We start from the raw sequence: 17,605 nt of genomic DNA, 5'->3' as shown, positions 1-17,605 counted from the left end.
CTTGACTAATAGTACTGTTAATCCCCCATTTCCTCAAATACCAACCTACATTCAGTCATGCGTTACTGATTACCTTTGTTTCACAAATATGCAGATGGTGATAGTTACAAAGGCTTAGACATTCAAATCTCTTTCAAAACTTAACACCTGCTAGAGTATATACCGACAACAAGCATCTTATTGAAAAACACTCCTTTGTCCTCCTTTTTGTACAGAACATAATTGCAAGGGTTGCCTGATGACCACCAAAATAAAAAAGTGAGATGTAATTTGATGTAATTGAAAAATTCAATTACATTGAGATTTTAATTAATTAAATTACAATTTACATTTTAAACATTCAATTACAAAATACATGCAATTACATAGATTTTTGTAATTAATTACATTCAATTACAATTACAAATTACAATTACCCCATGTCTGCCTACAGGGGGGTATTGGCCCCCAAATCATACTGAAAACAACAAGTTATTAACTTTCAAGCCCATTACCATAGCACTACTATACAGAGGTAATGCTGTGGGAGATCATAGTTTTGTGGGGCGGTTGGGTAGCCTAGTGGTTAAAGCGTTCGCTCGTCTCGCCGAATGCCCGCGTTCGATTACCCACATGGGCACAATGTGTGAAGTCCATTTCTGGTGACCCCGCCGTGATATTGCTGGAATATTGCTAAAAGCGGCGTGAAACTAAACTCACTCACCATAGTTTTGTATTGTTGAACTGTAGAGAATCCGTCTGTGTTGATCTACTCGTTCACGAAGCTTGGAACTCTGTGAGTGTACCATTAGGCGTGTCAGAACCATGCACTATAGAGGATGTCACAAAGTTGCAAGATTCAGCACTAATCCTACGGTTAATGACACAATATCCGTAACACTGTTCAGAGCATCGTTACACTGTACACACCCGCTCACTCTAGAAGGTTCGTTCGTTATTCATAGCTGTGATAGTAAATTATGTTGGTTTTATTGTGAATAGTACTGTAACGAGGCACATACAAGATGTGGTGTAAGACAGACTGAACTTTTACCTGTTTACTTATATTTACAAGTGACGGTGGAACAAGATATAGAGTTACTTTCTTACCTTGTATATTCTACTTCATATTACTCCAACTCTTATTGGGGCGGTGGGGTAGCCTAGTGGTTAAAGCGATGGCTCGTCACGCCGAAGACCAGGGTTCGATTCCCGACATGGGTACAATGTGTGAAGCCCATTTCTGGTGTCCCCCGCCGTGATATTGCTGGAATATTGCTAAAAGCGGCGTAAAACCATACTCACTTACTCACTCCAACGCTTATTACATGCGTTTCAAACAGCCATCCTGAAAATAGACTGCGTTAATATCATAAAATTCTGTTATGCGTAAATGTGTCAAATAATCACAAGTCACCAACGTCCGAACGTGCGGTTTCGAATCTTTTTCCATGACAACCCAAACACGACAATGTCATGTAAATTATGAAGCCGGAGCCAAGGCCACGTTGATAACGAACAAAGAATGAGAATAACATCGTGTGCCGCGTCTTATCTCACATCCAGCTGAACAAAGCCAGCTAGTCTTCTCTGCCGGTAATATATATTTAAGAGTTGCGATACATAGTTATGCCAACATCCAGGGATCACAGGTTCGTCTGTGTTCCCCATGAATGCGTGTGGCAGCATACCCGTGATGCACTATATGCGAAACGCGTTAAACACAGCTCCTTCTTAGACTCGTATTACAAAGGTCTGTGTAAAGGTGTTATGTATGTTTTAGATACGTGTTTTGCGTGCCCCTCATTACAGTCTATTTGTTTCACCATTAATGCACTTATATATGTGACCGTGCCCCTTAAACTGACGTGGAAAAGAAAGTTTACACCTAAACATTGGAACACACAATGCAATGAAAATTGGAGTTACACAAAACGTAAGGTGATAGCGTTCAAGTCTGAAAACAATCGCCAAAACGCTGCAAACTAAAGGTCCAAAACTCAGGTATAATACAGGTTAATATTACAGTCCATGTTTGTTTCTTTTTTACCAGCATGATAAGGTATATTTTCTTACATGTCAATGTCAGTTTTGTATTTATATACTTTCACCCTCATCGATCTTGTCTAACAAGCGTACTGGTGATTGTTGTACACAAGTAGCCGTAGTGTTGTTACTCGTGTATGTTTGCAATGTATATTTGTCAAAAGGTTTTGGGATTAAAATGTTTTTAGAACTATGTTTCTTTCATCGTGACATAGATATTCTAATTGCCGTCCCGGATATATAGAGTGTAGACTTCGTCAGAGTGGTTTCAGTAGTGGAGGCAGTTGGAGGCTCTGAGTATCGCAGATGACTGACGATTCCACACGTTTGTTGCTTACAATATCAACGACGCAACCCAAACTATCAACGACGCAGCCCACACTGTCGAGGACGTTGCTCACACTGTCAGCGACAAAAATAATTACTTACACCTACAACGACGTTACTGTCACTTTCAACCACGTTGCATAACTTTATCAACGGCGCAATCCACACAAATCAACAACGCCGCTTACACTATCAAGGTGAGTGAGTGAGTTCAGTTTTACGCCGCACTCAGCAATATTCCAGCTATATGGCGGCGGTCTGTAATAATTGAGTCTGGACCAGACAACCCAGTGATCAACAGCATAAGCATTGATCTACGCAATTGGGAACCGATGACATGTGTCAACCAAGTCAGCGAGCCTGACCACCCGATCCCGTTAGTTGCCTCTAACGACAAGCATGGGTTACTGAGAGCCAATATTCTAACCCGGACCTTCACGGATATACACTATCAAGGACACCGCTAACACTGTTAACGTTTTCACTCACAATATCTACCATTTACACTACAATTCACTGACTGACGTTACGTGAGGTGAGGTGAAATTGGGTTTATCGTCGTGCTTGAGAATATTTCGCTCATATGACGACGTGCATGCGTATGTATGTGTATGTGCGGCTGCTTGTACTAGCCCAGACTTAAGCTGGTTTTATAGTGCTAGCCCACTGAGATACCATGCCGCAGTGAAGCATGAGTAACCCACTCAGACACATCATACTGACTCCGAGCCGACCAGTCCTTGTTGTACCAATTAATGCCGAGCGCCAGACAGGGACCAACAAGTACCATATTTTAACGTCTTTTGGTATGACGCGATCGGGGATCGAACCCGCGACCTTCCGCTCTCCGGGTGGACGCTCTAACCACTACACCACGGAGGCGGTCGACTGACGTTACGAGCGTTGATTCTACGACGACAGGCTCGCTGACCTGACTGAGCCATGTCATCGTATCCCAAATGTGTGGGTCGCTGCTCATGATTTCAGTCACAAGATTGTCTGGTCCAGACTAGATTATTTACAGAGCGCCGTCAAATAGCTGTAAAATTGCTGAATTTCGGCGTTAAACAACAAGCAAACAAACCATTACGATGCGGCTCCAATTATCAACAACACCGTGTTCACCATCAACTACAAGTTACGTGGACGCTCTCACTTTCTTATATGTAGCTAACGCCTTCATAGACGATACCCACACTATCAATGACAATTATTTCGCTATCAACGACGGCATTTACACCATTAACGACTTCGTTCGCATTATCAAAGCTTGGTTCACTCTCCCTGTCGCTATCGAATATATGTTTCCTTTCCTAAGCAGGAATCGTCTGCAAGCCAATCTCTCACTCGTGAGTAAATATTGTTTGCCCTTAGATGTTCCAGCCTCTTCATCTCTGCCGACGGAAAAGGATATAAAACTATAATTTGACAAGAAAGCTGCCCTACTTAGTTAGAGTACCTCAAGTCATGCAGCTCTGAAGCATAATAGTATCAAGTCAATAGATATTTTATATTGAGCAAAGTGTAATCCCAATAACAATATGTTGGCCACTTTCAGTGTCATTGTATATTCGTCGATACTTACTGTTCATTTCAAAGATGCGATTACGTGGTTGAACTCCTTCAAATGTAACAAAACTGGTTGTGTTAAATCAACATATTGAATCGACAATAGCGACATTCCCCAATAAGGAGAGGTATAACAAAACAACACAACGTCGTTCCCAGTTAAAGAATTCTTGCTTTTAACGATTTGTTCATAAATACCAAGAATTAGCATGTGGATCAAATATATCAGATGTGAACATGATGAATTAAAAGTTACTTCAGGTTATGTTTGTTTCAACTTAATGAGCACCAAGGAAGAAAAAAGATACAGAAAAATGCAAAACAGATAAACAGAGATAGTTGGAAAATCAGTATAGGGGAAGTAACTCCGACATGCCCACAGGAAGTGTATATTCAACATGGCCGCCGGTGTGAAAGAAGTAGATACGGTGGAAGATTTCAATAAATTGCTGACTGATGCCGGCGGGTAATTATATTTTTGAGTATCCATCGATAAACGTTTAGTTTCTAGTTCCTAGTGTCTGTTTACAGCGATCAAATCGAGGTGTGTAGCAGATGTTAGTGATGTGTGAAATCATTTTTTATGTCGGCTGGGCATTTTCACTGCATAATCAAACAGCTCACGTACAACAATAAATAAACAATAAACAGTGTCAGTAGGTTCATTCTTGAACAAGCGTCGCGGAAATCAAATGTGTAGACAACTTTTGTTGTTGGTATGCATTATTTCTTTGGGTTATGATCGATTTGTGAACTCACAAATATACCCGCATACTGATCGTGACATTCGGATTTTTGCTGATTCATATGATGCGGTTGTACATGGTTCAGGTTGTACTTGAAAATTATTCACGGGAATACAACCTGACTCAAAGGGTGCAAAAGTTTCATGATGATCAGTAACGAGATACTACTGCAGTTTACTGTGTTAGGAGTGGATCGTCATGGACATAACAACGTGGTGAAGCTCCTCATCACCAGCAGATCATGTGACATATCACAACTAATCATACTAATCAGTCCTCGTTTACATACATCAGCAAGTTCAGCTTGTTTATGATGGTAGTCATGCTTTATGGTCTCGGTCTCTTCTAAACTCACAATCTAAAATTAAAAAAATAGATAGATGTAAGCTTTCCTTGATTAACATTGCTCAAAGAGTTAGGATAGCTGACCCAGTCTCAGAACTAACCCAAATAAGACTGTGAATTAGAATGTTGTACCTGACCCTTGTGAAGATGTTTGAGTTGGAGGTAACCCAAAAATTAAAGAGCATGGTTTTCTTGTGAGCATGAACAAAAGACATTATAAACAACTCCCTTTGGTCATTATATTTCAGTCTAAATTACAACAAGTATATTAATCAATTGAATCTTTACATTCCCCATTCTAATTTTGACTGTTGACGCATATAGAGCATAGTTTCTGCACAAGATGAGCGATAAAGTGTTTGAGTACAGATACACTGGTGAAATAATGCACCAGAATTCTCCATGACACATTTTGTCCCATTTTGGACCACACCCTAGTAGTTGGTTTCATTCCCGTTGATTTGAATCCTGAGTGCAGTTATAGAGAGTAGCATTGACGTTTAGACAGACAGTGATAAACAAATAGTTAGCTTGCTTGTTGTGGCAAAGACCTTGTTCTGTTCCTGACATGAAGTGTTTACTTTCACTGCTGGTCAATATACTGCTGAAATACTGCTAAAACATGAGTTAGTCCAAATGTTTTACAAGTTGTGGTTAAGTCGACCCTTTTTTAACTTGACAGCAACCTGGTGGTGGTGCACTTCGCTGCCCCCTGGGCTCCGCAGTGCCAGCAGATGACGGATGTGATGGGGGTGCTGGCCAAAGACAACCAGCTCAGTCAAGTCAGGTTTGTGCAGGTGTGTATGGATGAGTACAATGACTGATGTATTGAGTGTTTGGGTTTAGGATAACATGCTCAAGTCAGGCTCAGGTAGCTGTGTGCAGATAAAAGTACATGATCATGCAGGAGAAGCACTGATGTAACAATGTGTAAGTGAGAGAAGAGGTAAGCATTGATTTACAGTTTTGGACCATTGGTTGATTTTGAGGTTGATTAAGTCAGTTGATTTCCATTCAGCTGACCTAATAAGACATTCATGATCTATTGAGCCAAACAGCATACAAGGAGTTTGTACAAAAAGATAACAATTTATATTTAGTATTTAGTATATTTATAAGCCACGGTGGCTGAGCAGTCTAGGCGTCTGACTTTGTGTGCTGGTGATTAGGTGCCTGACTCTGAGGGTGTCAGTTCGAATCCCCGAGGGGACTCAACCCAACAAAAGTACTAGAATCTGTACTTTACTAAGAAAGTGTAATCCCAAATATAACATATGTTACATTTGACCACTTTCTAAATGGCATTGTGTATTTCATATCAAGGTTGATTTAGTAATTATGGTAATAATAAAAGTTGTTGTCAGAACACAGTATCCTTTTACAATAGTCATTATATTCAAACTGCTTACCAGGAATGTATAAATATCCAAGCTGAAATTGTTATCGTTTCTTTCCAGCTTGAGGCAGAGAAATTAGCTGAAATTTCTGAAAAGAACAACATCATTGCTGTTCCAACATTCATATTTTTCAAGGTAGGCTTCAAAGATGTCAAATATTGTTTTCATTTATTATATGTTAGGAAGTTCTTACTCAGCAAGCATAATTCAGCTTTGTGGTTGTAAGTAGACATTAAGTTATGGTTGTTGTTTAGAGGACCAGTGATCCTAACATGTGATTTGGCTGATAGCTTGTTAATTCACGCTTTGTCCACCTTTCAGGTAGCCATGACTCAGTGGTCTTGTGCACCGCAGCTCATTTTGCAGAGTCGCCTCCCTTAGCAATGCCAGCCTCCCTGGCTCATTCTAGTAGCTCAACAACTATGCTCGTAATCTTCATTAAAAGTGTTAAATAAATTTTTTGTCTTCCAACTGACATACTGTGATAGAGAAGAGGTACTGTACGTTCATTGTGGCATGAGATCTAGTTCATTCTCTGTTTATTTTACAGGGTGGCAAATCGGTAGATAGGTTAGATGGTGCCAATACTGGAGATCTCACAAAGAAAGTACAGAGTTTATCAAAAGGTGGCGCTGTTGCCGCGCCTCCACCACAGCCACAGAAACAGGTGGGAATGTGGAACTGAGATGATGTTATTACCATGCTGTAAACTGGTTGTTGTTTTGACTGAAGTGTTGAGTGTGTAATCAATGTTAACATGGCTTGTAAAGCCTGGACTCCATGTACACCCTGCTGATAATAAGCATGTCTGAGTACTGGGATGAGGATGTAACAATATTTTCATGCACTTCTTCGTGGAAAAAATCTCGATGTTCCAATCTATAATACCGGTAGCATGAACTTGAAATTGTTTAAAAACATTTATAAAAAAAACTAGACAACTACAAAAATGAAATACCGATACTCAAACTCGATGAAGTGAATATCTCATTAGCTATACAGATTTAGACAGTTTGTCAACAGTGAACAATGCTTGTTGAAAGAGGCAGGATCTGGATCTGGTCGTCAGAATCGCTGACTTGGTTATTTCATGTCATCATGAAAACCCATGCATCAAGTGATGCTCCATTCTCTTCCCACAGAGGTTACTTGTCATATATTCCTACTAACCTCTGTTCTAATACGGCTATAATTCCCGGTTCTCGTAAAATCCCCTAGCGGCCAAAAATCGCAACACAAATTATCTCCCTTCTTTTTATCCAATCAGAACACGTGTTACATCGACTTAGATCAAACTTGACTAATGCAAGCAAATGTGGGGCCACACATATTCCTCCTCTGCCGGAGACTTGTGTTGATGTGACACACAAGACATTTAATGGCTAGCTTGTCCGTTTTCAACGAGGGTGATGGAGACGCCATTGATCCGCTATTACATGACTGAGTTCTGTCTAGAAGAAATGTTTGCGGGGGAAGAGATTCTAGTTTTCCCCGAAGCATACGGAAATTACCGAGTCCTTGCGAATGATCACTTTTGAAACAACGTTGCTGATTGCACAACTAAATCTGATTGCAACCAATCACGAATCCTGAACACTCGCACCATGAAAGGGTCGTATTAGAACAGAGGTTCGTTGGAAGATATGACAAGTAACCTCTGTGGGAAGAGAATCGTGTGATGCTCATGATGCCAGTCACTGAACTGTTTTATTGTGATTTGGTATTTACGGACTACTATCAGAAATCTGAAATATTGCTGATCACTGGATTGTCTGATCCAGACTCAATTATTTACAGACCGCCACCATATAGCTGGAATATTGCTGAGTGCAGCGTAAAACTAAAGTCACTCACTCCCTCACTCACTGAAATATTGCAGTGCATAACCAAGCCATCAGACTAGATTAGAATGAGTGCCCAGCAACCTATGATTGTCTTTGTATCAAGATTTATTATGAATTACTATTGGTTTATATTTTATGATGGATAATGATAAATTTGCTCAGAAAATTGTGATACAGAATCTAGCTGCACTGCCTCACTGCTTCAAGGTCAGCAGTTTCATAACGCCCAATACTATGCAGTGTCAGTAATATGCATGCATCATCATCATATCATATATACATTTGTATAGCGCCGATATCCAGCTCCGCTCAGCTGCTCAAAGGCGCTTTGTTTTTCCCTCGTTCACTGGATGTCAATCTCAACGGCACATCGTATTGTCAATCTCAACTCCCTGGGGAGCATACAAACTCTTGCAGCCACTAGGCGCACCGAGTTATTGTGGCATTCCCATCCTTACGAGGTACCCATTCACAGCTGGGTGCACTGGGACACATAGTCACAGTACTTTGTCCAAGTTCACTGCACGTTGCTGTACCCGCAACTGGGTGTTTGCACGTATTCATGTGGCCACCATCTGGTCATATACCTACGGATTCGTGGGTTCTTTTAAGTGCACAGGGTTGTGTACTGTACACTAGGGGTTGTGACAACACTGAAAGAGTCTGCACACAAAGTTGACTCCAAGGTTTTTACACCCGGTCACAGGTGGGCTCGATCCCGTCACCTCAAGCTCGCTGGATCACTAGCCTGGCGCTTTAGCCAGTTCGCCCACCGCGCATAACCGTGATAGTATGTATTTAATGCTTTATTGGTAGAAACTTCAGAGTTTCAAGGGTTTTATGTATTTAGCAAAGCATTAATTTAACCATCATTATTACTTTGTTCATGTAGAATACAATTTGTTGTTCTCTACAGGATCTAAACACACGTTTAAAGCAGTTGATCAACTCCGCCCCTGTCATGTTGTTTATGAAAGGGAATCGCCAGGAACCTCGATGTGGTAGGTCATCAAAATCTCACTTACATCTCAACCTATGTTAAGTACATTAACTTACGTTACACACTAGTCCTCTAGCCTGAGACAGCTATATTGTGCTGGACAAGCAGTGTTTGCCCTTAACCCTGCGCTGGACAAATGCAAGTCCATTAATGGCTGTCTTTCTTGACTTATAGCATTTGAGAGCTGTCATTCTGTTTGCATGATGGTTTTGCTACATATTGGAAGTGAATAAAACTGTCAGAAAGTGTCAACATGGAAAACATGTTCGTGCATGTGGCGGTTAGGTAGCCTAGTAGTTAAAGCATTCGCTCGTCAGGTCGAAGACCCGGGTTTGAATCCCCACATGGGTACAATGTGTGAAGCCCATTTCTAGGGTCCCTGACGTGATATTGCTGGAATATTGCTAAGAGCAGTGTAAAACTAAGTTCACTTTCTCAAACAGCTGCAAATGCTGAGGACTAGTGAATATGATTTGCATTATCTTAGACTGGATGCAGGAGCCGGTGTTGCCAGTGTATGATGCTAGCTTTCTGGTATTCCAGGGTTTAGTCGGCATATAGTCGGCATATTACAGGAGAAGAACATCAGTTTCAGCACCTTTGATATTCTATCAGATGAAGAAGTTAGACAAGGTATGTATGTCTTGTATTTCTGTTGCTGAAATGCTGGTCGTAAGAGAAAACTAAATGGGTTGGATGACTGATTGCATGTTGTTAGACAGTAAAGACATCTATCATGACTCATACAATTAATCATGGGATTGTCTGGTCCAGTCTTGGTCATTTACAGGATGCCACTATGTACCTGGATTGTTTTTTAGGGGTGCATTAAACAACAGACAAACCTGCAAATTTTCTCCTATTTTCATGGTTTTTTGTTTGGCTGAATTGATATCCAGTATTATATCTTTTCTACCTGTCTGTTCTGGGGGCTGAGTAGACTCCAGTAGACTTCCTGTGGACTCCTGGGTATTACCCCAGTAACTCATTCCCAACATTGTGGGAGATTCCCAGGCAGGCCTCAATACCACATGCTTGTCTTCAGGTGGGTTTTAGAGTCTATTCAGTGATTGATATTATGACCAACGATCCATGCCAGGAGGGTACAATAACACACAGTGAAGGTTGTCGTGTCTAATTAGCAGATTCATTTAGTCATACTATTTCAACTGTCATAAGTTTTTGGGGATCAGTGCACAGAAGGAACCCTCTATAGTGAGTTGGAAATATGACTGATATTGAAAGTAGGGTGTTTGTTACAGATGGTGATTTCAACTCACTCACTAGCATTTTGTCTTGTAATTCTTAAGGCCTGAAGACGTTCTCGAACTGGCCAACCTATCCCCAACTGTATGCCAATGGAGAGCTTCTGGGTGGCCTTGACATTGTGAAAGAACTGGTTGAATCAGGAGAGCTTGAATCTCAGCTGCCGGTTCAGGTCAAACTGGAAGACAGGTGAGTCACATGTTCTGACACAGAATTGCTGATGTGCTTGGTGGGGGGGTATATCCACAAGAAGGCTGTGTTGAACATTGCCAATACATCACAAATGTTCTACCCAATGGCTCTTGATCAGTACACTGCTATCAACCACCAATACACTACTTTTCTATATTGCTACACTACCATCTTCCATCAATACACTACCTTCTTCACCAAAACACCTTCTTCGAATAATACACTACCTTCCTCTATCAATACACTACTATCCTACACTTCTTCAATCTCCTACTAAGGCTGAACATGTATTTGACAGTCCATCATTTCTATTGCAGAAAACAGAAGTGATAAAGTATAACAGCCTGTTAATTGTTAAAACAGTTTAGTTTCATCAAACTTTGTGCTGTATGTTCACTAACACTAGATATCTGAAAACAAATTTGACTTAATGTATATGGTTTGATAGTCAATTTTCTCAGCTCCCAGAGATCTAATTGCAGCAAATATACAATGTCAAATTGAATAAAAAATATTCATCCAATGTTTTGATCTCTGTAGTAATTGCATTCTACCAAATTTCAGGGATGGTGAATGTAACAACTGAATTCAGAGAACGCCTTAAGCACCAAAAACATGTTATATAACACAACACAGTCTAAACTGTATTATACAAAAGTTCAGGTATTTGCATATTACGTAATGCTGTATGACATGTGGTATAGGCTTCAGGACCATGAAGATTTGAGGTATATCATGTATATCCACCATGTATCTATGTATTAAGCAGGCAATGGGAAACAAGTGCAATAAGTTCTTATAATTCCTGCTTTATTACTGCCACTGGCAGAGCTGCATGTAGAGTGGTAATTGTTAACTGAGACAACATATTTTTGTTCTAGATACGAACACAATAGGGTTTTGTCATATTGTGATACAAAAAAGTATCCCCCCAAAATATCCATAGTCCCACCATACTGTGTCAGTATAAGTAATGCATGCAATAAATGATGCAGTGCAACGTGAGATAAGTGAGCTTATTGCCTTGTTTCCCATTCCAGGTTGTCCCTACATGTGGACAAGTCCACCCAACCCCTTGCTCAGAGCACCTGTCAAAAACCCTCTCCCATGTGCTGTGAAAGTGTCAGCCCATCAGAAAGTTCGTCACAAAGACTCTCGTGTTCAGATGAGGACAGTTTCGGGGAATTTTACAGTGACATAAACAAAAAAAGTGATCTGAATGATGAAAACCTTAATGAAAGAGATTCTTCTGAGGACTCCTGTGAGGAGGAAGATGAAGAGGAGGATCAGTCTCTCCCTCTGTGGCTTCAGGATGAACTGAATGATACTAACACAACTGAAACGCCATCTAACCGGAGGGGGAGGGGAAAGAGAGGTAGAACTGCTGCTGCTCGGAGAAAGATCCAGAAACTGCACCAGAGAGAACGGAGAGCTCTGATCAGAAGTGATCCTTCTCTATTATCTGCACAAAGAGAGAAAGAACGTTTCCGACAAATGATGATTAGGCGTAGAGATTCGCTCATTTTGTCCCTACCTGTCGACCCAAGTATGTCCATTCATGAAGCTAACAAGATGTTGATGGAACAACAAAGGGCAGCTGGTGTTCCGGAAGAGGATATCACCTCCCTTCAGATTGGACGGGAAAATTTCCACACCATCGGTGAGCTGAAACGCAAGATCGAGGGAAAGAGGGCAGTAGATAGAGAGAGGACTCGAATGAAACGTGCTCAGCTGGATGAGAATATGAAAGAGGGCATGAAGAAGGCATGCAGAGAAAGGATGCGAGAGAAACGAGCACGTCTGAGAGAGTGTGACCCAGCTGCTGCAGCTGCTTATAGAGAAAGAGAGAAAATACGCAAAAGAATAGAAAGGCGGAGGAACGCCATGTTGCTGTCACTGCCAGATGAGAGTCTTCTGAACCCTGCCCAGGAAACCATGGAAGAATCTAGTGAACTCCCACCTGCTCTGCCCTTGCCACTGGCACCAGAGTTCTCATCAGCTTTGTTGGTTCTAAGAGGAAACCTAATGCGAAAGAGGCAGGAGCAGAAGGAGAGAGTCCGGCAGAGGAGAGCAGAGCTACGGGAGAAACATCCAGACCTTGCTGCTGCTTTGAGAGAGAAGGAGAGGATCAGGAAGAGAATAGAGAGGAGGAGGAACAATCTGTTGCTAAATCTTTCCCCTAATGCTCTCCTTCAGGCAACCCACTCCATTTTAGGGCAGACGGAGAATGGATGCATGGACAGATTACACTCTGTAATGAATTCTGGATTGGATGTTCCACAGTCTTCTCAGCAGACCTTGGAGCAGCACTCAACTCCTGGGTTGAAGGAAGCTTCAGAGAAGGACCTGCAATCAAGGTTGTCTGCAGATCCAACATCGCCTACATCTTCAGATGGCTCTTTCAATTCTTCTTTACAAGATTCTGTTTCCCCTGATGCAGGCAATATGAACTGGATATCAAACATAGAGAAACTGAAGAAGAATGCAGAACATAAGAAAGAATATAACAAAGAGAGAATGCGCCTGAAAAGGGCCAGAATAAAGGAAGATCCTGAAGCATTTGAAGCAATGAAAGAAAGAGAACGAATTAGAAAAAAACATGAAAGGTTAAAAAAGAGAGGCTTGCTCTCTGATATTAATGAACCCTTAACATTTAGCTATGATGTTCCCCAGTCTATGCCATTATCCACCGCAACAGTCTCCAGCTGCACAGACAATGAAGGGTGCCAGTCCGAGCAAGCAGCAGGAGAAGATGGTAGCTCTGATAGGCTGACAATCAAATTGGAGCCTTCAGATGTGTGGACCGACTCAAGCCCTGCTTTACAACAAAAACCAACCAGTCAGTGGCAGCAACATTCTTTGACCTTAAAACCCCCTGAGGACATTAGTATGATGAAGGAGGGTTATGTTGATAGGGAAACCCTCTCTGCTGATGGTGTGAAGGATGAAGTGGGTGCATGTCAGACAGATGAAGATGTCCAGCGGGTTGTATGTGATATGCCTCTAGCATCTGGATGTGATAATGTTCTGTCTTGTGAAAAGGGAGGTAATGACTGTGATAATGTTGTTGATACTGGTGTCATTTGTGATGAAAGACTCGTGAAAGTGGAGGCAGATTTAAGCTCTGAGATGAATCAAACTACCAGATCAGGTTCAAACCAAACGAGCAACTCCAACAGGATGGAAAGTCTAAAAGGCCATGCAAAAGCATTGGCACCTGCTGATCAAGGTGGAATCAATATGAAAGAGGATGAAATTGATGCAGCTCTTTCGAAAGAAACTCTAGGGACCAACAATGTCCTCCATCATACAGATCCTCCAAAGGAGCTGAACATACTATTTCAAAGATCTCAACAGCGTAAAAGTTGCACCCCTGTTAAGACTGATCAGAGCCCACTTTCCAACATTACCTGTACATCACAGACAGCTGACGATTGTGTGAGAGCTGAGGATTGTTTGGACCCTCATGGCAACAATGTGAAGTCCCATGGTGTCAGTGTCAGGCAGGATGGCACCATTGCCACACGAGAAGAGGTCATCAAGACAGAAGAGCATCAGATGGGACCAGCATCTGGTGAAGGAGCTCATTTGAGGTGAGATATAGTTAATCATTTGTGTTTCAAAGGTGATGTCATAACAGTTGATGCATGTCAAGTCTAATGATGGAACAGTATACACCTTTGCATTCTTAGATTATGAAAAATCTGTTTTTATAGTATGACCAGAAATTATTGAGAATTTTAGGAATATGTTTAATTGGATTTCTAGTATAAACAACCTTGACCAGCTATCAAGTGCTTGGTTTCATTCAAGGGAGACAACTCCGTTCATACTTTTTCATTAGTTTGTGAAGAGTTATCCCCCTTTGTTTACTTGCTAGCTGACGACATTTTCAGTGATCCTCAGTATGGATGATTTAGGGAAGAGGAAGTTGATTTTAGAGTATTATAACAAGGACATCAGATCAGCTAAAGTGATTTCAAGTAGAACAGGCATCCCTTTGTCCACTGTTTATCGTGTTTTGAAAAATATTGCAAATGGATATAGCATTGAGCAACAGGGAGGCGCAGGTAGGCCCAGAAAATTGACTGTTGGTGACAGGAGGTGGCTTGGTATTCTTGTTTCTAAAAACAAACGAAGGAGTTTAGAAAACTTAAGGCTGGATATGATTGATAGAGGAACTGTGGCTGTCTGTAAGGAGATAATTAAAACTGAGCTGGATGCAATGGGTTGGCAGAAAAGTCGAGGAATTCCATCCCCGATCATGAAACTTGAACAAAAGGAGCGAAGGTTGAACTGGTGCTTACAGCATAGAAATTTTAACTGGGACAATGTGATTTTCTCAGATGAAAGTTCTGTGTAGCTGTTTCCTAATACACTGAAATTCTGGACCAAACAAACTGAAAAACCTTTGTATCAGCGCCCAAAGTATAGTCCGAAATTTAACGTGGGGTGGCATATCTGTGTTAGGGGCAATGCCCCTCTGTGTATTTGAAGGGAATATGAACAGTGAGCGGTACACTGATATTCTCGAGGGACATTTACTTCCATCTGCTCACATGTTCTATGGAAATGTTTGGATTTTCCAGCAGGACAACGACCCAAAACATTGTTCAAAGCATTCACAGGCCTGGTTTTGGACCCAAAATATGACATTATTAGATTGGCCAAGCTATAGCCCTGACCTAACTTCAATAGAAAATGTTTGGGGACTTATGAAGGAAAGTGTCAATAAGAAAAATCTGACAAATATTGCTGAAATGAAAGAAGAGGTGGTCCGATATTGGGACAGCATGGACCACAACTTCTTTGATCAGTAGTATGCCCCTCCGCATTGAAGCCTGCATTGTTGCCCATGGTGACTTGACAAAAAATACTAACTGTTCACTTGTCTTTGAATCTGTAGTTATGTTCTGCTAATATTCACATTTAATATGTGAGTAATGAGTGAATTTTTTTTTTTTAAATACAATCTTTAAATTCTCAGTAATTTCTGGTTGTACTATAATATTGAATTAAGCTGTCTTTGATTATCATAATGATGAAATGAGGTGTGATCATGCAACTCTGGTTTGTTCTGATAAGTATGAGTATAAGTGAGTATGGTTTAACCTTGCTTTTAGCAATATGCCAACAATATCAGTGCAGGGGACACCAAAAATTAGCAGAGAATCAAACCAGGACCTTCAGTGTGACAAACAAACAGTTTAGTACCTTGGCTACACCACCAGTTGAACTGCATTCACTTACACACTCAAACCTATCAGCTTGACATTTTAAACAAGTCTTGATTGTCAGAGAATACATGTGCATTAACTGCAAGCTTTGCTTCTTTTCAGAACCAGTGGATCTGGTATCCCATCATTCTCCAGTGTGGAGGAGGAACGAGACTGGTTCCAGACTCAACTGTGCAGACTTCAGACTCGAGTTGCAGACACAGATTCTCAAGCACAAGTAAACCCTTCACCCATGCAAGGTCCACGAGGAATCAGTAACACCAGCAGTATACCTTTCGACTCTCCATCCATGGCATCCTACAACTTCTACAACAGTAACCTGGCCAGCTTTCCTACAAATCTTATACCCGATGTCCCGAAGGTGCCAGCTACGACTCCTCGATCCTTGGTACCCATGGATGACCACCTCTCGGGTATTGCTGAGGTGACTCTTAGAAGCTCCCTGGAACAAGTCACGGCTCTGGCAGGGCCAGAAGTGATGCAGGAAAGGCTTCAGCAGATGGTGTTCTCAGCCAAGCAGGCCAGAGAAAAGGCCAATGAACAAGCCAGGAGGAGGCGTGAGAAGCTGAGGAACGACCCGGCAATGAAACAGAAGTATGAACAGATTAAAGCCAGAGACATGGAACTCAAGAGACAACAACGTGCTAAAGAAGCTGAAATAAGAACAGTGTTCCCAAATTACAATGAAGAGAAGAGAATTAAAGATAGGGAAAGGAAGAAAGTGCTTCGAATGAGAAAAACTTCAGATGTCACAAACAATTCCGGCGACATACCGGTTGTGTCTCCATTTCCAGGGGAACCATACCCCAGAGAAGGATATCAAATATCTACCCAAGTGTCTGCACCATCTCTAGCAGGTATTGGGGACCCAGCACAGAAATGTGTGGCATCCATGTATGCCAGTTACGGGGTCAACTCTCAATATCCTCCCTCACTGCCCCACATCCGACCACACCAATACCTGTCTCTCCCTGATGGCGTCGAGTCAAGTCCAGATATCAAACCTGTCACAGAGAACCATAAACTTTCCAGCCAATGGGATTCTGTGTAAAACCATTCATACACTGATGTTAATAAATCTAATAAAGGAATATTTTACTTTACTGATGCATTTTGCTGATGTTTACTAGACCATTGTTTGAAATTAAGTCAAAGTGTTCTGAAATAAAGTTTTTGGTCCAGAGTTAAGATGCCTGAAGAACCCCTGGACCATCGTTGCTTGTGTACAAAGCTGACACATTGATCAGTCCTTGTGAATATGATACCACAGATACTTTCACTATCGTTCACAGGATTCCTGCTTGGATTGAGGGTGTTTGGACAGAAATATGATAGTTGAATTGTCACATTCAGAATACTTACACTGTCATTGACAGGCTTCCTGCTCGGATTGAGGGTGTTGGGACAGTCATGACGGTTGAATTGTTACATCTTTAGTACATACATACAAAGCATCCCTTTGTGCTTTTCTCCCACCTTCACCTGCTACACTCAGATAAACATTCAAATAGGCATCAATTTGCCTAAATGATTAAAGACCAAATCACACACTTTATGGCAAGGTTGTTCCAAATGACTGGATGCCATCAAAAAATAATAACTTCATGCATTTATCACACATGAAAATAATAAAGATGTCAGTTTATGATATCATATC

General features: G+C 41.3%; 1 protein-coding gene across 1 annotated transcript; it reads left to right on the top strand.

Annotated features, from left to right (window-relative positions):
• The first annotated feature begins 4,306 nt into the window (after positions 1–4,306).
• Positions 4,307–17,051, top strand: LOC124274353. Its single transcript, XM_046709717.1, has 9 exons — positions 4,307–4,387; positions 5,695–5,809; positions 6,470–6,544; positions 6,960–7,076; positions 9,170–9,254; positions 9,797–9,886; positions 10,564–10,708; positions 11,752–14,304; positions 16,051–17,051. Exons 1-9 carry the CDS (start codon positions 4,320–4,322, stop codon positions 16,997–16,999), a joined length of 4,197 nt encoding a protein of 1,398 aa, XP_046565673.1. The 5' UTR covers positions 4,307–4,319; the 3' UTR covers positions 17,000–17,051.
• Positions 17,052–17,605: the final 554 nt, after the last annotated feature.

Source organism: Haliotis rubra, unplaced genomic scaffold (assembly GCF_003918875.1).
Source record: "Haliotis rubra isolate DU_JTF1 unplaced genomic scaffold, ASM391887v1 Scf19, whole genome shotgun sequence".
Classification (NCBI taxonomy): Eukaryota; Metazoa; Mollusca; class Gastropoda; order Lepetellida; family Haliotidae; genus Haliotis; species Haliotis rubra.
The sequence above is the reverse complement of the archived record's forward strand: the minus strand, read 5'-3'. Positions and strand labels throughout refer to the sequence as shown.